The sequence below is a fragment of the Desmodus rotundus genome, chromosome 6 (genome assembly GCF_022682495.2).
Source record: "Desmodus rotundus isolate HL8 chromosome 6, HLdesRot8A.1, whole genome shotgun sequence".
NCBI lineage: Eukaryota > Metazoa > Chordata > Mammalia > Chiroptera > Phyllostomidae > Desmodus > Desmodus rotundus.
In genome coordinates this window covers 830,775-854,584 of record NC_071392.1, presented here as the reverse complement: position 1 = coordinate 854,584, position 23,810 = coordinate 830,775, and the positions used below count along the sequence as shown (strand labels likewise).

The following is a 23,810-nucleotide window of genomic DNA, read 5'->3' as shown; positions in this document are numbered from 1 at the left end:
CGCAGAGGTCAGCATGGACATGGGACCTCGTGGGCGAGGGACCCCGGGGACACACGGAGCAAGCATCTGCCAGGAAGTACAGTGAAGCTTTCACCCAGAACGGAAGGCAGACAGGCCGGCAAATCCCCAGACCAGGAGCCCTGTCAAATTCAGGTTTCGCTGAGTCTCGGGGTGGAGAGGTGGGGACCCAGGACAAACCAGAAGAGTCACCCTCGGTCCTAACACAAGCACACCTGCACGAGCATCTGTGGCTGTCCTCCCGTGTTTCACGCGTGAGGCGTTTTCACGCACCTGTGACCGTGTGCAGGTCGCGAGGGTTCCTCACCTGTGCTGCGTGGGCGGCTGCCATGCTCCCTGTCCCCACGCTCAGCGAGCTACTCTGGGGTGGCCTTCCCCTGACCCCCCCGTGTCACTTTCAGACGGTGATGACCGGGTACCCCCCAGACCTCGACAGGGTTGATGGTGGGGTCTTCTCTCCAAGCAAGAGCAGCAGTGAGTCCTCGCCGGCCACACCGGCGTTCCCGGTGTCCCCACAGACCCCCTACGGTGAGAAAGAAGCGGAGCTCGCCCCTCGAGTCCCCGGCCTGCCCTCAGGGAGGACCCTGGGACAGCCGCCCGCTCTGCTGTCTTTTCCAGTGACGACGCCCCCGCATCACCCTGCCTTCAGCCTGCCCGGGCCACAGACGGGAAGCGCCGGCAGTCTGTGCAGAGCGGCTCGTGGTAAGCAGTCCACCTCTTCTCCTGGGTCGTGTGCCCCGTCTCGGCCTCAGGAGTGAGCGTGGCTCGGGGCAGCAGGAGGGACACGCAGACCATGTGTCTCCGCCTGGCGGGGCCGTCCGTCTGCCGAGCGAGCAGCCTCTTTCGTGGTTCAAGGGCCGTAGACGCCACTTTGTGCACAGACTGTGGTGGTTAGGCTGCTGCCTTTCTTCGATGGGGGGACAGACCCAAGGGGCGGGGGGCGGTGCGGCTGCACCTGCCCATGCAGTGTGGGCAGGCCATGGGCAACGGGTCGGTTCCCAAGGGTCCGCTCTTCTGTAGCTCAGCGTTTCGATGGAAGCAAACGGGCTCGTCTCCATCCACCCACCCACCCCGTCCCCAAGAGCAACCTTGGCTGGTGGCTGATTTGAATGGGATGGGCCTGGACCGGAACCCAGCCGGGTCCCACGGCAGCAAGGCCAGGCCCTTCACGGGCACAGGCAAGAGCGGAGGCAGGCGGTGGGCGGGTCACAGGAACACCTGTCTGCCCAGGTGGCTCGGCCCCACCTCCCATCCAGCACTGGGGATGAGCTGGAGGCCCTGCGGCAGGTGCGAGGCCAGGAGCATGCAGGTGGCTTCCCGGCAGGGCTCTCACCGACACCTACAGGAGAACGAAAGAAAGGCCACACAGTCCCCCCAGAAAGCAGAAGGGCACGCAGCCCAACTTACTTGGTGAGGCTGGTGCCGTCCCGAGTCCAGACCAGGCCCTGGGAGCTGCTTTCAGAGGGTGAAACGGGCAGAGTTTGCCAGAGGCGGGAAGCAGAGGGGAACCCACGGGTGCCCGGGGTGGGGGGGGGAGAGTGCTGCGAGGGACACTTCGCGTTTGTTCCCTTCGGTTTGGGTTTGAAACCGTCATTCCTCGAAGCTCGATACACTGCAGCGCTTCCACCCACTCGCACCCACCTTCCTTCCTGGGCCCGGCTCGCTTCCCCGTTGGAATTTCTGTGAGCTTCTAACGAGAACGTTTGCACCGGGACTGAAAGCCCAGGCAGGGGTGGCACGTGTGATGTGCGCAGACATCCTCAATGGCTTTGCATCTGCAGAAGCTGAGAGGCGAGTCCAGTGCGTGCATGACACGGCGTGTTCATATTCAGCCCACCTGTGTCTGTGCAAAGGAAGCACAGGGGTGAGCGGGGGCCCGAAGCGGCTGGCGTGGAGCCTGCTGCGCCCCCACCAGGTCACACACGGCATGGGAGAGTGGGCCGCTTCGAACCGTATTTGAAAAGGAGCAGCAGAGGTGGGCAGGTGGAGTCTGCGGGCAGCCTGGGCCCGTGGGCATGCGGTCAGCCGTCGCGGCCAGCAGATACCGCTCAGAGAGCACCAGAGGACAGCCTGAGACCTGACACCTCGGCCACCCGGCTGCGTCCCCCCCCCACCCCCACCCCCCGAGTGGCCGTTTCCCGACGTAGGCGAAGGCCATGTGCCGTTTGCTTGCTTTGGGCCTAGAGGGACTTCTGTGCCTCTGGTTTATCTACCAGCTCCTGCGGCCCCTCTGGTGGGCTCTTCTGGAATCTCAGCACCGAACCGTCTTTCCCCTGTGTGGCCAGCAGGTGTCAGCGCTTGTCGTGGGTGCGGGTCCTGCAGGCGGGTTGCGGGGCGGGGGTGGGGGGGTGGGGGGGCAGGCAGTGGGCCCCGGCCAGGGGTGACAGGCACAGGGGCCAGAGCTCTGCATCTTGAAACGTCTTGTAAACTTGAGTGAAAACGGCAGGGCTGTGCGTGCAGCCCTGGGGGACAGTCAGAAATGAAGGGAGATGTCCCCTCGTGCACACAAAGACGTGAGGGGCAGCTTGTAAATCCCAGAGCTCTGTCCTCAGCGAAGCCGCTAAAACCACGCTGTTTCTCGAGATGGCGCTCTGTCCTGGGGCAGAGACTCGGTCAGCCAGGTGCAGGTCGGGACCATGGGGGGCAGGATCCCCACGGATCCTTGGTTGGTGCTTGTTCCTGGGGAGGATGGGGTGGCGGTCGGGACGGTCCAGGGCCCTGGGGGGATTTGAGGGTGTGCAGGTGTCCTGGTGTCTAAAACTCGGGGTGTTTCCCTTCTGGAAGAGCCCGTCAGCGCCTCGCAGGGTCCACGTTCCTTCCCAAGGCCCGCAGCGCCCCAGCCCTGTGGGCAGTGCGCCCCCCCTCCCTCTCAGTGCCCCTCGCCCCGCCCGCCGGCTCCAAGCACCACGCTGTGCTGCAGCCACTTGGGGAGAGTCTGGGTGGTGAGACCTGAGAAGGGTCAGGCGTCCCCAGTCACTGGGGGACGTGGGGTGTAGACGTGTCACCTGGTTCTCATCCTTTGTTGCTGTCTGCGGCCCCGCCTGGTCGGGGCCTTTGGGGTGCTCACGGTGTGGCCCGGTGGCCCCAGGTGAGGGAGCCTCCTTGACACGCGCCCGGGCCGGTGAAGAAGCACCCGTTTCTCTTCGGGCTCCTCGAGTTCGAGGTCTCACAGACCCCTGACGGTGCGCACACACATGCGTGTGTTCATGGTTGTGCCTGGTCATGGCACCTGGCTTTCCAAGTACTTACACGGGTGCTCACGCACTTGCACACATGCACACCACGCACATGCACGCTCGCACACTTACACACATTTATATGTGTGCACACTCACACACACGCACACTTACACACGTCCACAAGTCCAGGAAGAGGGGCTGGTGAGAAACGAAAAGCCAGAGGAATGGGAGCTCCCCAGTGTGGACAGAGGAAGCCCTTTTTGCCAGTGCATGCTCGGTCAGGCGCTGTGGTGACCTGGTGGGTCACAAGGACGGAGGTGTGTGTGACCTGCTGCTGGGCTTTGGTTCCGTGAGGAGCGTGCGGCTGGGCCCCTGTGTGGTCAGAGCGGAGCGGAGGCCGTGGGGTGGCTTCTGTCTGTTCAGAATTCTCTGCAGGGGGTGCACGGCCCCCAGGAAAGTGGCGGTGGGGCGTCAGAGTGGCCCCCAGGCTCCTGTCTGATCCCTGGCCTTTGGGGGACTTCCTCAGATTCCTCTGGGGCTGCGGAGCTCTTGCTGAAGTCACAGATGCCGGTCACGGGAGGCCCCTGTCCCGGACCCCTTCCTCCAGCGGGCACGGGAGAAGCCTGTCTCCCCCGGCACGCGCACGAGAGGCCCCAGCTCCCACGCCCGGCCCTGTGCTAAGTGCTGAGTGTGCCCCGTGCCAGCCCCGGGTTAGGGGAGCCTGGGTGCCCTTTCACCGAGGTCCCCCAGGCAGGCAGGCATGGGGAGGTGACGGAGCACGGGCCACACCAGGACCCCACAGACCGTGGGGCTTCTGGGGGCGGGGAGGCTGCGTCAGACTGTCAGGTGGTGGGGGCCAGGAAGGGGCAGCCCCTGGGAACGCCAAACCCTCCCTCTGCAGGTACCTTGGCCAACAGTTCTGCCTCAGTGGCACCCCTCCCCCAGCCCCCCATAGCTCCCCACCCTGTCACACCCCAGACCACAGGCCTTCCTGAGGCCTCTGCCCATCTTCCTTCTCCCTCCTCTCCCCTCCCTTCCCTTCTTCCTCCATGAGGCTGCAGCCCCGCCAAGGAGAGGCAGGGCCCGCCCTGGGAGCACCATCTGTCCGTCTGTCCCAGAGCTTCCTGGGCCTGGCTGCTCAGCACTCCCCTTCCTCTCTGTCCAGGGGCTATGGGCCGTGGGAAAGGCCGGGCCACCCTCCGCTGAGCCTGCATTTCCGGTAGACCCTCTCTGCCCCGAGACACAGACGCGTAAACAGTGCAGGGGAAGCGCCCTGCGCGACCTCAGGGGAGGGACCAGGATCTTTCTGGCCTGCAGCCTAGAGGTGGCCGAGGGCTCCGGGCGCCGTGTCTTCTGTGAGGGGCATGTGCCTGTCAGCCGCCCCCCAAGTGACGAGTGGGTGGCAGATTGCACGGGGCTGCTGGCAGCCCGTGTGGAAGCCTGCGCCCGGTCTCATTTCCGATGTGCTGGAGGCAGCTCTGGCCTGTGGACTAGAAGGGGATGTCTGGGAGCGGTGGGCGTGGGGCCTGCTCTTGCAGGAGGGTGTTAGGGTTTGACGGTGGAGTGGGACTGTGCCCAGCCCATGAGGCAGGAGCGGCGAGGGGTGAGTATGGTGGCTCCGCACGGGGGGACGTGCTGTCCACTCTGGGCTCCCACCGTGAAGGTGGCCCAGGGACCGCCCCACCTCTCTGCCACACAGACGTGTCCCCGTCAGGTTGCAGGCCACGAGGATGGGAGCACCCCCTCCCGGTGCCCCAAGTCCTCTAAAAGCGTGAGGCCGCTTGCAGTGGGCTTTGAAGGCTGCTCAGGAGTTCTTCACCAGTCGGCCTTTCAAACAGAGGGAGGAACAGGAGAGGAGGGCAGGCAGGGCCAGGGCGTGTTGAGAGCCGCCAGGCGGTGGCATGGGCTGAGGGTTTGGAGAGGCGGGTCTGTGGGCCGGGTGGAGCCCACCTGGGTGGGGAGGGACCCGCAGGGTTGAGTGGGCTGTGACAGCAGGCTTGTCCTCTGCACTCCTGGGCAGGGCTGGAGGGAGGGGCCTCAGGGCTGGTGCCCGGCGCCAGATGCAGGCAAGGCCCCCATCCTGGGGGGAGGGACAGGGTGTGGACCCCAGCTGGCTGGCTGCAGAGCTGACCAGGGGCTCTGGTGGCTGCTGGAGGCTTCTCCCGTGTGCGTGTGGGATCCCAGGGAATCAGGTCCGACTTCTGGGGAGGCGGCCATCCCAGGCCAGTTTGGGTGTCTTCCCAGGAGTGGCCACCTCCCCTGTACCAACTGCTTGTCCTTTGGGAGACGCTGGCCCGGGACTGACAGTGTCGGAGGGTTTCAGCCAGGAGTTTACAAGAGACTAAAGGGAGGGAAGGAAAAGGGGGGAAGGAATGAAAAGGAAGCAAACCACGCAGCCCAGCGAGGCGGAGCCGCTGCCTGGAGGCACTGACTGGGCCGGCCCGCCCACCGCAGCCCCAGGCTGCGCCAGCGGTCCAGACTCCCCCCCCCACCCCCCAACCGGTTCTCCGGCCGCCCTCTGAATGGGCCTCCAGGGAGGTGGCCGCCCAGCGCCCCGCCCCAGCTCCCCCAAGACGCCGGGATCCAGAGTGGCCCTGCCCGGGTGGGTGTGGGACGCCGCTGGGGACAACCCGCGGAGCGCCTCCGCCCGGCCCACGACGTCTCAGGCCCTTCTGCGGATGGAGCCACCCCCGGGGGACCCAGGTGAGCCGCACTTAGTCCTGAGCCAGCAGCTGCTGGCTGATCGGGTGCCGAAGCTGAAACCTGATCTCGGGGTGGTGGGGGAGGGGACGCAGGGGGTGGGACGAGCGGGGCTGTAGGGTGGAGAGCCAGGAAGCTGGGGGACAAGATGGGGAGGAGGGCGACTCTTCCCAGCCTCCCGGTCACGTGGGGGCGGCCCGGTCCCAGAGACTGCGGGGCACAACTCCACGCTTCTCCGTGCCGAGGCCGCGGGGCAAGGAAACCCCGGCTGGCAGACGTGTGGCCTTCCGGGCTGCTGATCCCCGGTGCGGCACATTCTTTTGCTGAAACCGAGAAAATGCAGGAAAACGCGCCTGCTCCTCGGCACAGCGGTGCTGCCCGTCCGGTGGCTGCACTGACCCCTGGGCGCCTGCTCCTGCGCCGCCTCCTGAAGACGCTAAAACCAGGGGCCAGAAGCCAAGTGGGGGGTTCAAACTGAGCAGCTGCTGCCCCCCGGCCCCCACGGCAGGGCCAGCGGGAGGGCTCCACACAAGACCTCCGGCCCCAGAACGACCTGCTGACATATGTCTGCAGAGCTTCCGGAAGGGAGAGAGTTTTGGTCCTTCCTTGCATCTCACCTCTGACCTCTCCGAGGTGAGCCCCCCACCCACCCACAGAGCCAGCTCTGAGGGTGGCGTGGGCGGGACCTGTGGCTGGGAACAGTGTGTGGTTTCACTGGAAAGATGGGGACGAATAACAGGGAGAGAGAGCGGGAACCCCACAACAGTGCGTTGTGAAAAGCAGCGTGGGGGCTGGAAGACGGGCCCCAGCAGTTGGGGGTCACCTCCTTCCAGCTGAGAGCCCGTGAGCTCCCCCCAGCCCCCCCGGTTTCCCTGCAGCTGCAGGGAGGTGGTGTCCGTCCACGTGCCTCCTGCCGTGCTCACGAACTCGGGGCCGGGGTGTCTCCTGGGGGCCGTACAGCTCCCCAGCTTGTGGAGCTGAGTCGGCCTCTGCACAGGTTTCTTCACCTGGCCTCTCAGAGTGGGGGCCACCATGGGCGCGTGGGCACCCTTGGGTGGGGATCAGGCCGGGTGAGGCCTGCGAGGGGCTCAGCCAGAAGCGGCTGTCTCTCCGATCTCTGTTACTCTTCTCCCTGTGAAGCAAGTGACACACTGGGGCCAGGGTTTCAGCGCGTGTCAGAGCCCCTGCGAGTCAGAGCGCCTGGGCTGCTGCGGCCGCTCCTGCAGCCGCGAGGGGAGCGTGCACTCTGGGCGGGTGGCTCCTGCGTTGGGGCCGGTACGGGCACTCTGCCCTCAGGTTCCCTCGCTGTGTTTTTACAAAGACTTTATTCATTTATTTTAGAGAGAGAGGAAGGGAGGGAGAAGGAGAGGGAGAGAAACGTCCAACAGTTGCCTCTTACACGTGCCCCAACTGGGACTGAACTTGCCGCCTGGGCCTGTGCCCTGACCAGGAATCGGACCGGTGACCTTTGGGTTTGTGGGAGGACGCCCAGCCCACAGAGCCGCACCCCTCAGGGCGGGCACCTCCAGAAAGGCACAAGCCAGTGGAGGGAAAGTCACGTTCCTGGGTGGGAAGGCAACGTCCTCAAGGTGTCAGAGCTTCCCGGCGCCACCTCGGGTTTCACCGAGCTTCAGTCCCGCCAGCACCTTGTCCCTGTGGCGCTGCATAAAGGGGTAAAGAATCGGGGTGGCAAGGGACTGGCAGAGCCAGCGGGGCGGGGGTGGGGGTGGCCAGAGCGACAGGGACCAAGGTTTTGCTCGAGCCCAAGTCGGGAAGGCAGGGCGGAGCCTTTTCTTTGCAGCGTGTCTGCGGTGGTGCTCACACCCAGACCAGGGACCTAGAGGGTGGTCGTTATCAGCCATGTGTTGGCCGTTTAGGATGGACGCTTGCCTTTCCTGAAGAAAAGGCAAGTGTCCTGAATCTCTGAATCTCTGGGCTCGCACTGGGAGAGTCCAGCGTAGAACACTGGCCGTGGCCCATGGCGCAGTGAGCCGCCCGAGCACGTCCCGCGTTCCAGGGTGCTGTGGCGGTCCTGGGGGAGGCACGCTGTGGGCAAGAGCCCCGGCGGGGGAGTGGAAATGCCTTGAAAACAGCAGGCGCAGGCTCCCGGGGTGCTGGGGGCTGGCTCGGTGCAGCTGAAGTGTGGAACTGCTGGGCACGGCCGCCACGAGGGACGGGACTGTCCCCTGCATCCACCTTAGCACTCCCGACGTGGCACCGCTGAATGGGAGGGAGCGTGTCCTCTGCCAGGGGTGCGAGTCAGACCTCAGCAGAGAGAAGGGACGGATCCCCTCAGGGTCCCGATGGTCCTGTTTTGTCGGCGTCTCCTAGGTCTTCCCTGTCGCTGGGTGAAAGGGAAGGGGCGGCAGTTGGGACCCTCAGTCCTGCGCTGGCCGGGCGCCCCCCACTGGGGACGGCGAGTCGGCTCCCTGGACGCAGCCGAGGTGCCTGGTTTGGAGGGAAGGGTTTATGAGAGAGAGCTGGAGGCCGAGAAGTGCGTGTTTGCGCCCACGGGGCCGGCCGCTGCTTCCTCTGTGTTTGCGGAGCATCAGTGGCCGGAAATGCGGACTCTGATTTTCATTGGAGCCGCGGCGCTTGCTCTTCCAGACTTGCAGGGTTTTCACTAATTGGTTCTCATTCGTGGGGCTGCCAGCCCCTCTTTCCTTGGCTTTCCGGAAGGCCGGTTACACAATGCCCTGCTGTTCCGCGGCAGTTCCCAAAAGAATTATAAAATGAGGACTCCCTAAAAAAACTGCTACAGAACCTCCCATGTGAAGCCCCGCTTTTTAAAGAATAACACTTTCAACTTAGAGCCGACCAGCAGAAAAAGGAGTATTTTATCTCCAGGAGGTTTTGTGTGAACCTCGTGGTCACCGTAAAGCGAATCTCTGGAGCGGAGATGAGCAACCTGGGACAGGGAGACGGAGCAAAGCGCCCTGGCACGGGGGGGGGGGGGGGGGGGGGGGGGGGGGGCAGGGGAGAGGGAGCGGCGGGGAGAGGGGTGCCGAGCCAAGCGGACCCCGACACCCTCTCCCCTGGGTTTCCTCGACGGGGCTGTCAGAGGAGGTGCTGAGGGCCCCAGGGGGAGCGTGGCCTGTGGCCCAGGACTGAGACAGATGGTTGGGGCTCTGCGTCCCGGAGCCCCAAGCTTCCGCCCTAAAATACAGTGAGAAAGAGAGAGACCAAAGCACGGGGCAGTCTCGCTGTGCAGGAAGCTCTCAAGTGGTGAAGGCGGCCTTTCTAAGGGACTGCCCAGCCCCGGGGCGACCGGGAGGGAGGGTGCAGGCCTGGAGAGGACGCACAGATGTGACAGACAGATGAGGGTGACAGACGGGAGGAAGGGCGGGGAAAAGGAGAAAGACAGTCACTCCCAAGTTTTTAGGGATAAAGTAGGCCTGCGTGTTATGGGTCAAAGGTCGAGGCCGACTTCTTAGGTAAATAACAACCACAGTTTCTTCCTCTGGACAAGCAAGTGTGATCTTGGCCTCAGCCAGATTGGTTTTATGTCTAGTTAAAGGTTACGTAAGAAGCTAATGGCCACTTGTAATTATTCACTGTAGTTGATGCAGGAGTGAGTAATTTCTATGCCTTTGTCAGGCTTTTTGTGTCGCCGGGAAGGCAGGGCAATGGTGGGTTTTGTTTTTGTTTTTTCGGTTAAAGGTCACAGACGCTAACTTTCGCCAGTGAGTGCCCGACCCACCGGGACAAACCTGAGGCCGGGGCCCCGCCCCCGTTTGCACCCTCGGGCTGCTCCCTGTGCGCAGGTCCCGGGCCTCGGGCGGGGCCGCGGGCTCTGAGGACCCGGAGCCCCCGGGTCCCCTTCTTCCTGTTCACGTCCAGCCCTGTGAACAGCACTCGGCGGTGGCGCTGTCATCCGGCCCCCACGGGCCTCCTGCATCGTGAGCGTAAAAATAGGCCTGGAGGAACAGCCGGCGGCCCGCCCGCACCCACCCGCTCTGGGGACAGGAAGTGCAGGAAGGGGAAGCCAGCCGCCAGGAGGGCCAGGGCACCCTCATCCCACAGGCTGGGGCGCCAGCTGGCACCGGGAAAGCCGGGTCCCACAGGCTGCCCCTTGCCTCGGTGGCGGCCGGAGTGGGAGAACAGGAGGGGTGGGCAGCTGTGTGGGGGGCGCCGAGAGAAGCATCTGCTGGGCCCTGGCCAGGCCGGGCTCTCACATGCCGGGGTATGTAGGCTTCCTCCCCCCGACACTGCTGATGCTCGTCCCAGTGGGGGCCGTGGCCCAGGGAGCTGTGTGACGACCCCGGAGCCCCTCGTGGACTTGGGGAGGACCAGTGTGCCCACAGTGGCATCCAGGGTGGAGACGCGTGGAAGCCTCATGCAGCAGGCAGCTTCCACGAGTGACACCTGCAGGAGCCCCTCACAGCCTGGCAACCTCATCTGAGCCCTGTGCCGATCGCCCCTGGGCCTCCTGCTGGGTCCAGAGCTGAGAAAAGAGGCCTGACCCCCGGGACAGGCTCTAGGGCCATGGACAGTTGTTCTTCTAGAAACTTCACCCCTAGTTTAACTGAACAGCAAGTGTGCAAAACCCAGCCACCCTACCCTCTGCCTGCTCTGAGGCAAGCACGCGTCTGGAAACAGGGAACGGGAACCCCCACAGCAGGGACAGTGGCCGGCGCCTGCGTCTCTGAGAGTGAAGGGCGTGCCCCGGTCCCCCCTCCACCCCGAGGCCACACTCCCGCTGGGTGTGTGGCACAGGCCGTGATCTGCGTGCGTCTCTGAGAACCTGGGGCCTGGGCTGGCGGGACAAGGGGCCAGGAAGCCTGTGTCTCTATGCCCAGGTCCTCAACTGCCTGCTTCTGGGAAGAAGGGCGAAGTGCCGGGCCAGGGAGGGAACAACCTCGGCGAGCCCCAGGAACGGCGCTGAGCTGTGAACTGGCAGCTGCTGCTGAGAGCGCTGTGCCTGCCGTCTCCAGGGACGGGCGACGGGGCGAGGGGCAGAGCTCTTGCCCCACTTGGGGGGCATCCGGGCTCTGCAGGATGGGAGGGAGGGGCAGAGGCTCCTACACAAGGACTGAAGGACGGATGGACAGGTGGGTGGGTGGAGAGACGACAGGTAAGTGATAGGTGGGTCGACAAGTAGGAAAGCAGATGGACGGACTGACGGGGAGGCAGGCCCTGGAGGAATGTGCCCCCAGAGCGGACGTGATGTTCTCTCCGGCAGACTTAGGCCCATCAGGGCTGACCTGCTCTGGGCCCTGCGGGGCCTCACCTGGACCCTGGCAGTGTTGCCGGAGGCCCCCCCCCAGGTGAGCACCTGAGCTCCTGAGGTTTGTCCCAGCCCCACCACGCCGGGCGCCCAAACCCAGGCTTGCCTCTGGCCCCTCGGCGGCGCCTTGTTCCCGGTTCCCGGCCTTGCTCGCCGCCTGAGCTTAGGAGTCGGACGTGTCCCGGGGACAGTGCCCTGGTGTCTCACCCCTTGTCTTACCCCTGTTCCCTGAGCCCTTGGCCCTTCAAGTCCTGGCTGCCTGGGTAGCTCTGAACCCCAGCTTTGATCCCCCCCAGAGCCCTGACCTTGGGGTTCTGAGCAGCCAGGATTCCTCGGGCTCCCCAGAGGCACAGTCTGTGGCTGGGGAGCAATGGCCGCATGTTCCGCCGCGCCATCCCTGGCCCGGGACCGAGGCCCCGAGGGACGTGGAGTTTCCTCGATGTCCTGCCTCTACCACTGGTGGGTCTGCCCGTGGTTTACAGCAGAACCACCCCCCATGGTATGCGCCTGACTGTGGTGGGTCTGTCCGTTCTCAAAGCTTACTTAAAAAAAAAAAAAAGGCAGACTGCAAAACACCCAGAACCCACGCAGTCGCTGGGCCAGGGCAGAGGGGCCTCTCGTCGGGGGAGCGTGTGGATTCCGTGGAGCATGGGGGCCGGGCGTCACACCGGCAGGTGTCCCAGGCCCACGCTCTCATCCCCCGCGCCAGTGGGCAGGGCCACCTGGAGGTGGCAGGTGTTCCTGGGAAGCACGGGGCGGGCCTCAGGTGTGAGCCAGGTGAGCACCACAGGCACGTGGGGGCTACGTGCCCTCCCAGCCGGCGCCCACAGCTGCCAGAGTGATGAGCATCCCGGTCGTCAACACGGAGCCAGTCACTCAGGGTGAACTGGTCTTCGGGGGGTGGCACCGTGCCCCCTCCGGGGTCGCAGGCCTTCCCCGGCTTGCACAGAGAGGACAGGAGCTCACGCTTCCGTGTTGGGAGCTGCCGATGGGGCAACAACATCAGGAACCCGAGCGTGGCGCGTACAGCAGGTGGCCTGCACCTGGTGGGACCGGGCACCTGCTTCAGCAGCAGGAAGTGACACCGTTCCTCTCAGACGAGGGAGTGACCGGGTCCCTCTGCTCTCGTGTCTTGCTGCAGAGCCCCGAGGCTGCCCCGAGGTCCTCAGTCACTCCGTGGGGATGTCAGAGAGCCCCGTGGGACCCAGGCCCTCGGCACCACCCTTCCCGCGGGCCTTCGTGTCCTCCTGCGCCAGCACCAGCAGCAGCCCCGGCTCCAAGAGGGACAGGTTGGTAGGGGCCTGTTCCTGGCCGTGGCCCTGGGAGCGGGGTGCCCGTGGCCCGGGCTGTGTTTTACTCCCGTGCTGCCTTGGGTCTGCTCTGACTGGTTTGTCTCCCTAACAGCCCCCTGTCTGCTGAGCTCCAGTGGGCAGACACCAGCCCCAAACCCACAATGGCCCCACTGGGGAGCAGCCGGCCCTCAGGAAGCCTCCTCAGCACCGGAGAGTTCCAGGACAGCCCTGGCCCCGGGCGGCCGCGTCTCCTGCCTGCCGACCTCCAGGCCTCTCTGCATAGCCACTCGCTGTCACTGGCGGAGCCCCCAGAAGCTCTGTGCCCCCCAGGCAGCCAGGCCTTCCTGGGCTTCAGCAGAGCTCCTGTGGGAAGCTCCGTGGGAACTGGCCTGCCCCCTGGGGAGGACCCAGGGGCCCCACTGGCCAGCTCCCAGGGAGCGCCCCAGCCCCTCGGCACCCCGAGGGCAGCCGCAGTGGCTGTCGACAATGGCTTCCTGCCCCACAGCTTTCTCACGGTGTCGCCTGGGCACAGCGGCCACCACAGCCCCGTCCTGCAGGGCCCAGGCCCGCCCCTCCCTGGGCAGCCGCCCCTCCCCGAGAAGAAGCGGGCGTCCGAGGGGGACCGCTCCTGCGGCTCCGCCTCGCCCTCCTCCAGCGGCTTCTCCAGCCCCCGCAGTGGGAGCACCGTGAGCATCCCCTTCCCGAACGTACTCCCGGACTTCTCCCGGCCGCCTGAGGCCACAGCCCTTTCTCTGGGTACGTGCATCTCCCCGTGGGGGGCCCCTGTGTCCCCTCGGGAGGGACCCCCGGGGTCACACAGGGCCTGGGAGCCAGCACAGCCTCTACTGTGGCGCACCTCAGAGACTCGTCCGAGCGACTCAGGCTTTGCCCACCTCCTGGGCCGGGGCGCCGACCCGGCTCTTCTGCCCCCTCGGTTTCTGCATCTGTCCACATGGGCTGCACCCCGACCACCAAAACGCAGGTGTTCCTCCGTCCACTGGGAACCAGTGCCCTCCAGAAATACCTTTGTCTTTTGAATTAAATGACTTCATTTGAAACTTAATCATGAACCATTTACAAGAGGAAGGTCCCCGCACTGTGAAGCGCGGCCTCGCCCTGTGCTGGCTGAGGCCACGGCTCCAGGATGTCCGCAGAGACATCCCTCTGGGTGCTACACTGCTCTGTCTCCTGCCCCCCGCCCCCCGCCAAAGAGCACCCTTCCCCAGACACCCGTCCGCGCCCCGGGGGCCTCCGACCCTCAGTCCCCTGGGCAGTGAGCCCGTGGTAAACAGCACCCCTCACAGCCGTGGCTCGCATTCCGGTCGGCAGGTGACCCAGGCGACAAGCACATGTCGGTGAGTTTCGTGCAGGACACCTCCAAGTTCTGGTACAAGGCGGACATCTCCCGAGAGCAAGGTGCGTGGCAGGTGGGGCCGGGGGCCGTGGGGGCGTGCCCGGGACGGAGCACTCGGAGCAGGCCTGCGCCCTGTTAGACATCTAGGAGCGCTGCGTCCGAAGCTGGGTCCTCGGGAGGAGCTGCCAGGGAACGGGCACCGCCGTGCTTCTTCCAGCATGCAGGGCATGGTTTCCAGAGACTTCCACCAGCCCAGCTCGAGGCCTGACCAGTGACGACTGCAGGCCGTGGCAGGAGACGCTCCCCAGCAGTCGGGGCCGGGGGTCAGGAGGAAGGACAGCGTCCCCCAGTGTCGCTTTGGGCGCACACCTGCGTTGAGGGCCTGGCCAGCTCCCACCTGTGCCACCCATATCTGGGGCGGCCTCAGGCACCTGGGGAAGTGAAGTCACCCGTGACTTCGACCAGCTCAGTCACCGGTCACTTTTTACGGGAACGTGAGCAAACGAGGCGTCCACAAAGGAGCTGAGACGGGGTCCCCCCGGGCTGATGAGTAGTCATTCCCTCAATGGTCCCCACAGCCTGCTGGCCCGACTCACGGGGCCGCTCTTCTGGGAGAGGCTGTGACTCAGCCACGTGGGGGCTGTCTGTCCCGGGTGTCACTCAGAGGGTGGCGTGTGACTGGCCAAGAGCCTCGGAGGCGCAGCTAAGGCACCAGAAATTAAGTTTCTTAGGGGCTTTCCGGTGGCGGCTGAGAAGGGGGTGTCACGGCTTAGCTTGGTGAGGGTAGGTACCCCAGCCACCGAGGCCCCCAGGCCATGCCAGGCCCCTCTGTGCCTCGGTCTCAAACTCGGGGTTTCCCAGAAATGCTTGCGCACGGAGGCAGGTGGCCACAAACAGCTCTGCCAGCTTCCTCACTGGAATCCTTGTGTTCGGCTAAGTCGGTGATAAACACGGCAAGAATGTGCTTTCCCCCACGGGCTCAATGGCACTGTTGTCACTTAATACGGGGGTGGTCCGAGGCCCTGGGACTTCTCACCCCCTGAATCGGCCTTTGTGGCTGAGCGAGCACTGCACATCCGGGCTCCAGGCCCACCCCTCCCTGTCCCGGGTGGGAGGACCCCCACGGCTGGGGTGGCAGCCTCGGCCCTCCACCAGCAGCACGGGCTCTGACTCATGCTAGTCAAGCACCGTGTTCTAGACACTTCCGTGTGGACCCCGTCTTCCACCAGGGCAGCTTGTAGACCGGGGGCTGGGCCGGCCAGACTGCCCCTCCTCTGCCGGGATGGCTCGTGGGAAGTGGGCATGGGTGGCCGCAGGCAGGTGACTGACTAGGATGGGGATGCCGTGGGTGGGGGAGCCGGTGCCTGGGGGAGCCCCCGCCGTCTGCCATCCTAGCGCACAGCAGAGAGGTTCCTTTGTGAGGACGAGGCCACAGAGACACATGTCCCGCAGGCGTGCCCACGTCACCTCTTCGTGCCTGTGTCACCGTGCGGCAGGGCGCTGCCTGTGGGCTTGGGCTTGGATGTGACCTAACTGTGGGGATGTGCCTTCCGAGTCAAAGCGTCAGTGACATTTCAGGAAGACACGGGAGAGAAAATGCTGAGTCTCCCTTGGAGCAACACCTGTCCCCTGTCACTGAGGGGACGGCCGGTGTCCCCCGGGGAGCTTCTAAGGGGACAGGCTGCAGTCGAGCAGAACCGGACACAGCTGCCCCAGCTGCAGTCCCTGAGGACTTGGCCTGTCCCACCATCCCCAGAGGCGATGGGAAGAGGGGGGCCGAGGACGGCTCTGTCCCCCACCCCCTGCAGCAGGACACTGAGGCCCCAGCCCGTCGCCCTTGGCACAGGCACACGCTCAGTCCCGTGACCTCAGCAGGCTGGGCTCACTGGCTCATTCAACACGAGGAGTCTGACGTTGTCCCCAAGTGCCCCCATGGGCACGGAGCTGGCGGCCTCACTCCCGGGCCGCCCAGCTTCTCGGGACAGGCTCTCAAGGGGAGACCAGCCTTCCCTGGGCGGCCCTGAAGCCCTGGGCCCGAGAATGGGCCTTCTTTTTGTGACTTGAAGCTCCGCCACCTGTGTCACAACTGGCCCAGTGTGCAAAGGAGGCGGGCACTTTATTGGCTTGTGTGGGAACACGCGTGCCCCCAGCAGGCCCTCACGCCTCTCTGCCCCCCCAGCCATCGCCATGCTGAAGGACAAGGAGCCCGGGGCGTTCATCGTCCGAGACAGCCACTCCTTCCGAGGCGCCTATGGCCTGGCCATGAAGGTGGCCACCCCCCCGCCTTCCGTCCTGCAGCTGAACAAGAAAGGTGGGTGCCCAGGGCCGCCCTCTCACGCGCCCCATGCCTCTCGGTTCTGTGCCTGCCCTGCCCAGAGCAGCACTCACGGGTGTTCGTGGGGCTCACTCTGCCGCTGCGCGTCACTGGCACCACCCTCATTCCGGAGGGTGGACTCTGCAGAAGTGTCCTGCCCTTGCTGCTTTGGGCAACCCTCTCGCTGTCCGGGTGGGGACAGTGCCGCCAGGCGTGCTGGTTCCCCTCCGGCCCCACGGCGACCGTGCCCTGCGCTGGCCGCCCGTGTCCCTCTTGTCTCGAATGAAGGGCTCGCTGCGTGCATGGGCACGGGCACGGTCGCCTCCATCACCGAGCAGCCTCTCCTTGCACCGACTGCCACCCTCACTCCCATCCTCCCTCGTGCTCGGTTTTTAAAAATTCTTTTTCTTTCCGTTAACTGTCCAACCACAGCGGGAGATCTGGCCAACGAGCTGGTCCGGCACTTCCTGATCGAGTGCACCTCGAAGGGCGTGCGGCTGAAAGGCTGCTCCAACGAGCCCTACTTCGGTGAGTGGCTGCGGGGCCCGAGGATGGGGCCCGCACACCCGTGAGCTTCACGCCAGCCGTGTCCTTCAGTCCCCATGTCTGACGTGCCTCTGCCCTGATCTGCCCTGAGCTCATGCAATCCGGACACGAAATCCTCCTGAAAAGCAGTGCTGGGCCCCTGCGCAGGCAGGCGGGCGGGTGGGGCGGTGAGTGCGGCGCCCCACGCTGCGGGAGGCCCCTGGCAAGGCCTGGGTGGCGCCGCTGTCAGCATCACTCACACAGAGCGGTAATGACACACGTGTACTGGGGGCCGTCATGGCCCCATCCCCAACCTTCCCCAGCTTGGCTGAGGTTTTGCACACAGTCCCTTGACGGTGCAGCGTGTCAGCTGCTGGGAGAACTGGCTCTTCCTTGGCGCGGCCCCCAGCTGGCCGGCCTGCCGAGCGACACCATCTGCGGGGCCCTGCTAACCTTTGTCTGCGCTCGCATTCCGCAGGGAGCCTGACAGCCTTGGTGTGCCAGCATTCCATCACGCCCTTGGCCTTGCCCTGCAAGCTGCTCATTCCCGACAGAGGTATGAAGCCAGGTCCCCGGGCCACCTTGGCTCTCAGAGGGTCTCCCCTCCCCTGTGGCGTGTCGGGCACTCAGGGTCAGCTCCGTAAAGGCTCGGTGGGGACAGCCGGGCCAGGAGGCACGTCCTCCCTGTTCTCTGCGGGTGAAGCCGGGAGGGTGCTGCCCAGTGGGCCCGAGTCAGGGACCAGAGAGGTGGCCTCGCTGCACCCACATCCTTGATCACACTGTCCCACCCTGGGCTTTGCGAGGGGTCCTGTAGCCCAAACAAATCAGGTGCCAGCACCAAGAGGCCCTCAGGGTCCCCGACGCTTGTCTTGGTGATTCTGCGCAGTTGGCGAAGTGCTGACGTTGCTGAGCTCAGGTGCTGCCTGAGCCTCCCCTCTGCCTTCAGGGTGGCCTGAGAACACCCACAGCAGAAAATGGCCAGTGAACACACCCACCGCGTGACGGGGCAGTGTGTCGGGAGCCCCTGCCCCCCGTGTGTCCCAGGGCCTTCTGTCCCAGAAGGACACGTCGTCCAAGTCCCGGTCAGCGTCGCTCGCCTCCCGTCCATCACGTCACCTGGGTTCACACAGAGGTCCAGAGGATGTTGGCTGGCCCGGTCCTCCCAGCTCTGGCTCAGAAAGGGGTGGGCGCGTCTCTGGGCTGGACCCTCGTTGCTGAGCCAACTCCCGGCTCTGCAAAGCGGTTCCCGCTGTCCTCCCCGGCGACCCGCACTCAGCCTCCTGCTCCCTTGTTCCTTCCTGCAGATCCGCTGGAGGAAGCAGCAGCGGACAGCTCTCCCCAGACGGCGGCCAACTCCGCGGCCGAGCTGCTGAAGCAGGGGGCAGGTCAGTCCCGGCTCAGGTCCTCGCCCTGGTCGCGGGCAGCGGCGGGGTCGGGTCGCACCCCACCCCCCGGCCTTTCCTTCTGTGTGTTTGGAGACGCCCTGCGTGTGTGGCTGGTGGGAGGGCCGTGCCTCAGGGTGCAGATGCCCCTCCGACACAGACAGGAACAAGTTCAGCGGGATGTGCCGAGTCCGGTGTCCGGTTTGGGGGTCGGACAGAGACGGGATGGGGGGACAGGCCCCGGCGGCGGCGGTGTGAGTGGTCACGAGGCGTGACCCCGTGAGCCCTCTGGTCAGTGTGCCCCCATCCGCGTGCCGGCTCTCCGGGCGCTTACTGTTACTGACGGTCTTTATTTTTAGAGCAGTTTCAGGTTCCCAGCAGAACTGAGCAGAAATCATCGAGTTCCCCTGTGTGTCCCGGCCCCAGATGCACAGACTCCCCACCCCCTCCCACCAACACCCCCCCAGGTGGGACGTTTGACACAGTCCACAAACCTGCGCTGGCGCGTCACGGTCACCCAGGGCCCGCGGTTTCTGTTGGGGTCCCTCCTGGAGGTGTGCATTCTCAGGGTTGGGACAGATGTGGAGTAACAGGGACCCCCGTCGCGGTGTCGGCAGTGGTCCCTCCCTCAGCCCCAGCAAACACTGACCGCACTGCCGTCCACTGTGCGGCCTTCCCAGAGCGGCGTGGGGTAGGGATCCCGCTGTGCGTGGCCTTTCCGACGGGCTTCTTTTACGTCGTAAGCCTCATTCAGTGTCCCTCCGTGTCCTGGTTCACAGCCCGTTTTTTCCAGGGCTAAGTAACACCCCACATCTGCCCTGACCGCAGTTTCTTTACCCGTCACCTACCACAGGGCGTCTCGGTCGCCTCCACGGTTTGGCAGCTGCGGCCAGAGCGGCTGCGAACACCCCGTAGGGTTTTGCGTGGACCTCAGCTTTCAGCTCGACGGGGCGAGTGCCGAGGAGCGTGGCTGCTGGGCCTCAGGGCGCGAGCATGCTTGATTCTGTAAGAAGCCTCCGGCCGCCTTCGGACGTGGCCGCGCCGTCTGCCCCCGGCCAGCGGGGAGGGAGAGCCCTGCCGGCTGCGTCCTCCTGCGTCGCACGCAGTCGGGCCGTCGGACTGTGGCCGTTCTGCGCTGTGCTCTGGGGGGGTCTCCTTGTTGTTGGGGTGTGTGCTTTCCCGACAACATCTGGGGTGGAGCATCTTTTCACGGGCTTGTTCGCCACCTTTACATCTTCCTTGGTGAGGCGTCTGTAAGGTCTGAAGTCGTCTTTTTAAAAAATTGGGTGGTTTGTTTTCTTACTGTTCAGTTTTAAGAGTTCTTTGTGTATTTCTGATAAAAGTCCTCTATCGCGTGTGTCTTTTGCACATACTTTCTCCTGGTCTGTGGCTTGTCTTCTTTCTCTGGACGGTGTCTCTTGCAGAGCAGGAATTTCCCACTTTAATGCGACCAGTTCACCAATTCTTTCTTTTTGGGTCGGGGCTTGGGTGGTGTTATCTAAGAAGCTATCGCTAAGCCCAAGGTCATCTGGGTTTTCTGCCGTGTCGTCTTCGAGGAGTTTTAGAGTTCTGCATTTTGTACTTAGGTCTGCAATCCATTTTGAGTCGATTTTTGAGAGGGGGTGAGGTCTGTGTCGAGACGTATTTTCTGCATGTGGGCACCGGTGGCTCCGGCACCATGTTGAAAAGACCATCTCTGCCCCTTTGTCGGAGACCAGCCTACTGTCTGTATTCTCGGGGGTCCAGTTCTGGGCTCCCTGTCCCCTCCCCCGACCCCTGTGCCTCCTCTCTCACCAACGCCGCACTGACCTGCTTCTGTAAGTCTGAGAGTCCCGTGGGGTCGGCCCTCCTCCCCGTTCCTCTCCTTCGATGCCGTGCAGCCATCCTGGGTCTTCTGGCTCCTCCTAAACTCAGGACCTGCTGGTCACTCCCTGCCCGATAACCCGCTGCAGCTGCGCTGGGATCGCGTGGGCTGACCGCAGGTCGGTGGGAAGGGCCGGCACCGGGGCCACATGGAGTCTCTCTCCACTTGTTTGGCCTTTGGTGGTTTTGTCGGTTTTGCCATTTCTCCCACACAGGTCTCCTGCGTGTGCTCTTGGATTTACCCCTGGGTGTGGGGGCGCTAGTGTGCGTGCTGTGGTCTCCGCTGGTGTGTAGGAGCAGCGGACTTCTGTGCATGCAGCCCGTGTCCTTGCTGTGACCGCTGCTCAGGGTCAGGTCTGGTCGCTTGGTAGCATCAGATGCTGGCCCCGTGGCCCAGTTTACGAGGGACGCAGCAGGTGGGGACAGCTCGGAAGCCCTGAGTCCCCTTTGGGAGTCTCTTGCACAGGTGTCAACATTCGCCGTCGGGTGTGGCGGAGGTGGGGGCCAAAAGGGGGACAGGACCGGGCTGGAGCGGCCCCTTCTGTGCGCTCGTCTCCGGTCAGCCTTCCCTCAAAAGGGTCAGCTCCTCGTGGCCAGGGCAGAGCCAAGGAGTTCGCCCAGGGGTGCTGGGGCCTGTGGTGGTGTCGGCACTGGCTTCCAGGCCAGGCCCTGCCTCAGGGTTTTGACCTCTGGCCGGTCACTCAGCTCTGTGGACCTCAGCACAACACAGGTCCCTGCTGCCCAGACGGAGCACCCCTGCGAAGGCTCCCGCCAGCCAAGGCGGCGTGAGGCAGGGAGTGGCCCCGCCTTCTGGAGAGGTGGCTGTGCGCACTGCGCTTTCACGGGAGACCTGTGTCCGTCCGGGAGTGGGTGGTGATGCGCTCTCCCCCCGCACAGCGTCAGCAGGACCAGGCGACCAGGACGTGGACGGAGACCGTGGCCACAGAAGCTGCCGTTGCATTCCTGCCACTCTGCCTTCATGGAAAACGCCAGCTTTCCCCTGCGCAGCCCCCTTGGGAGGGCTGGTCCCCAGGCCAGGGACAAGCTCACTGCCCCGGCCTCTAGTCGGTGGCCCCTGGGCCACAGGGCTCCTCGAAGGCTTTGTGTTTGGGTACTAACGTTTCTTGTTCTATTCTGGTTTACCATTTTCGAGTCACTTCATCATCTTTTTGTATAATATAAGGCACATATTATTAATAACTCCAAATGTTTCATTTCTCTGCAAGGCGGGCCTCTCAAGGGAAAAGACTTCAGTCAGAGCCGGGGGTCTGACTTAGCCACCTGAGCTGGGTGATCACAGGGGAGGTCACATTATGACTCTGTGCCGCTCGCGTCCCCTTAGAATCTCTCTGCTGTAAAACACACCTGGGGCGTGAGACTGTCTAGATGCTGTCGTGGCTGACAAGACAAACAAGCGAATCAGGACACAGGACTGGGGCCGGAACCGCGGGGCCGCCACCCCCTGCAGCAGGACGTTGAGGCCCCGGCCCGTCGCGGCCCCGGCCCGTCGCCCTCAGCAGAGGCACGCGCTCAGCCCCGCGACCTTGGCATGCTGGGCTCGCCGGCTCATTCCTGTTTCAACAGAGGAGCCTAACGTTGTCCCCAAGCTCCCCCACAGGCACAGAGCCGGTGGCCTCACTCCCCGGCCGCCCAGCCCCAAAGGAGACTGGAGGCCCCCATAGGAGACTGAGGGGGATATTCTTAAACTAAACTCCTCCGTTGTCCCGATTCACTCAGAACCCCCAGCTCCTGGGTCTGCGCCGGTCCTCGGGGTTCTGCCGGGCCGTTTCCTCGTGGTGAGGTCGGGGCTGAGTCAGGAAGATGGGCGGGGCGGGGCAGCCTGGAGCATGAGGCCGCACTACTTCTGAGTCTCCCCGGTGTGGCCCCTTTCGTTGGGCCCCGGGTGTGGGTCTGCGCCGACCCCCAAGCCCTCCTTTTGGCGTCGGCAGCCTCGGTTCTTGAAGGGGCTGTCGCTGAGGCGGCGGGATGCGGCACAGCCCTGCAAAGAGGCCTCTCCCCAGACTTCTGGCCGACTGCCCGCGGGGCTCAGGGTTGTGGTTTAGCCGACTGTAAAGTGTGTTTTCCGTATGAAGTAATACACGTTCTTCAAGCTAAAAAAGGAAGATGCAGGAGAGAAAGGGACAATGACTCAGTCGTGGGCCTACCAGCCACATGTGGACCCCAAATGACGGCCCCTCATTTGAGTGATGACGTCACCGTGGCTTTGGAGCAGGCCGTGGGGCGCGCCGTCAGGGCTGAGAAGCGGTCGGTGCGACGTGCGGCCTGGCTCCCTGGGGCCGGCTGTCCATCCAGCTTGTCTCTGGCGTCTCAGGACCTTGGACCTGCTGGGAGGCCACCCTCCCGAATTATTTTCTTCTTTGAATTCTGTGTTGCTGCCTCACGACCCCCCAGTCCGAGGGTGGGGCTGGCGGGAGAGCATGGACCGCACTCCATGTGGTCGGGTCGCTTTCGTCCGAACAGAGCGCCCCATGCTGGGGCGATGGCGCTGTCTGCGTGGTGTCACACGGGCCTCAGCCCCCCTTGGATGACAGCACCCCAGGGGGGCGGTGCGTCTGGGCCAGGCCCGGCTCTGCGCTGTGGGGGAGGAGTGAGCTCCGCAGAGCTGCCCAGGCCTTGCTGGGGACAGCACCTCTCTGCTCGGGGCGGCCCGACATGGCGCACCCCGTGGGGAGCGGGCCCCAGACGCAGCCTCCGGCTGTTCATCAGAGGTCTCGGCGACGCCACCCGGAAGCCGGGATGCCGGCCTGGCCACCTGTGGCTGCCAACGCGCACCCGATTCACGTGGTGCCAGCTCCATGGGTCCTTGTTGGCCCCACACATCAGACCAGAGCTTCCTTCGCTTCCCTCCCATGACTGCCCGGCGGCCGCCCCAGCAGCCACCGTGGAATAGAACTCAGACATTCACCCTCATGACAGCGAACGGCCTTACACTTCCCAGGCGGCAGTCCAGCGCCTGTCCGCACGCATGCGCACACGTGCCTTTTATTTCCCGGTTCGAAGCCCCGCACAGACGGGTCTTACCCTGCGTTGCCCACTGACTGTGCGTGGTTCCCACACGGCTGCGGTTTCCGTGGTGACCGCTGGCTGTTGGCTCAGTGCTCCGTGGGGGGATTTAATCGCTCTTCCCGTTCGGGACATGACTTGTTGCCAGCTTTTCCCACTGTAACGTGACGTGGCTGACGTCTTCACCTCCGTGTCACGGGTGTGTCCCTTGTCCCTTCTCAAAAGCAACACCTCTAGATCACTGAGCGTGTGCGGTCGGCTCTTCTGATCCAATAAACATGGCGAGTGGTCAGGGAGAGCCGTGCCCTGGTGGACTCCCGGCTCCATGAAAGCACCGGTGTCACCGGCCTGCCGGCAGGGGCCCTGGGCGGCCACCGGCCCCGAGTCTCAGCTGCTCCCAGACATCCACCTGGCTCAGAGCCCGCGGTGGGGCCGTGATTTGAGGTCCAGGCCGCGTGCCCCTTCCTCCACCTGGTGGAGGGGGGTCTCTTGTCCCACCCAGATCACAGTGACGCTGAGGGGGTGCCCCAGCCTCCCATAGGACACGGGGCACAGAAGGTACCATGGGAGCCTCCCCGTGGCCCGGTGGCCGGTCCGTTGTCCACATCGACCTGGGCCACTCACTCCCCACCCTTGGAATCGGGCGAGGAGCGCTTGTGTCGATGCGCCTGGCACGGGCCGGCGGCCGCTGTGCATCCCGCAGACATGCTGACACCCGCCCCCCGCCCCGCAGCCTGCAACGTGTGGTACCTGAGCTCCGTGGAGATGGAGTCCCTCACCGGCCACCAGGCCATCCAGAAGGCCCTGAGCCTCACCCTGGCCCAGCAGCCGCCGCCCCTGTCCACGGTCGTGCACTTCAAGGTGTCGGCCCAGGGCATCACCCTGACGGACAACCAGAGGAAGTGAGTGCGGCTGGTGTGGGCCCCCGTCTG

General features: G+C 64.6%; 1 protein-coding gene across 7 annotated transcripts in view; it reads left to right on the top strand.

Moving 5' to 3' along the window:
* The window catches only part of TNS3 (tensin 3), a 106,434-nt gene that overhangs the window by 79,140 nt on the left and 3,484 nt on the right, over positions 1 to 23,810 (top strand). For all 7 annotated transcript variants that reach the window (XM_053926993.2, XM_053926990.2, XM_053926991.2 and 4 more), the window contains 10 exons: positions 420 to 546; positions 637 to 720; positions 12,266 to 12,413; positions 12,529 to 13,172; positions 13,746 to 13,832; positions 15,950 to 16,081; positions 16,517 to 16,612; positions 17,088 to 17,165; positions 17,914 to 17,994; positions 23,612 to 23,780. In XM_053926993.2, the coding sequence (XP_053782968.1) occupies positions 420 to 546; positions 637 to 720; positions 12,266 to 12,413; positions 12,529 to 13,172; positions 13,746 to 13,832; positions 15,950 to 16,081; positions 16,517 to 16,612; positions 17,088 to 17,165; positions 17,914 to 17,994; positions 23,612 to 23,780 (1,646 nt within the window). The remainder of the gene's footprint in view (positions 1 to 419; positions 547 to 636; positions 721 to 12,265; positions 12,414 to 12,528; positions 13,173 to 13,745; positions 13,833 to 15,949; positions 16,082 to 16,516; positions 16,613 to 17,087; positions 17,166 to 17,913; positions 17,995 to 23,611; positions 23,781 to 23,810) is intronic.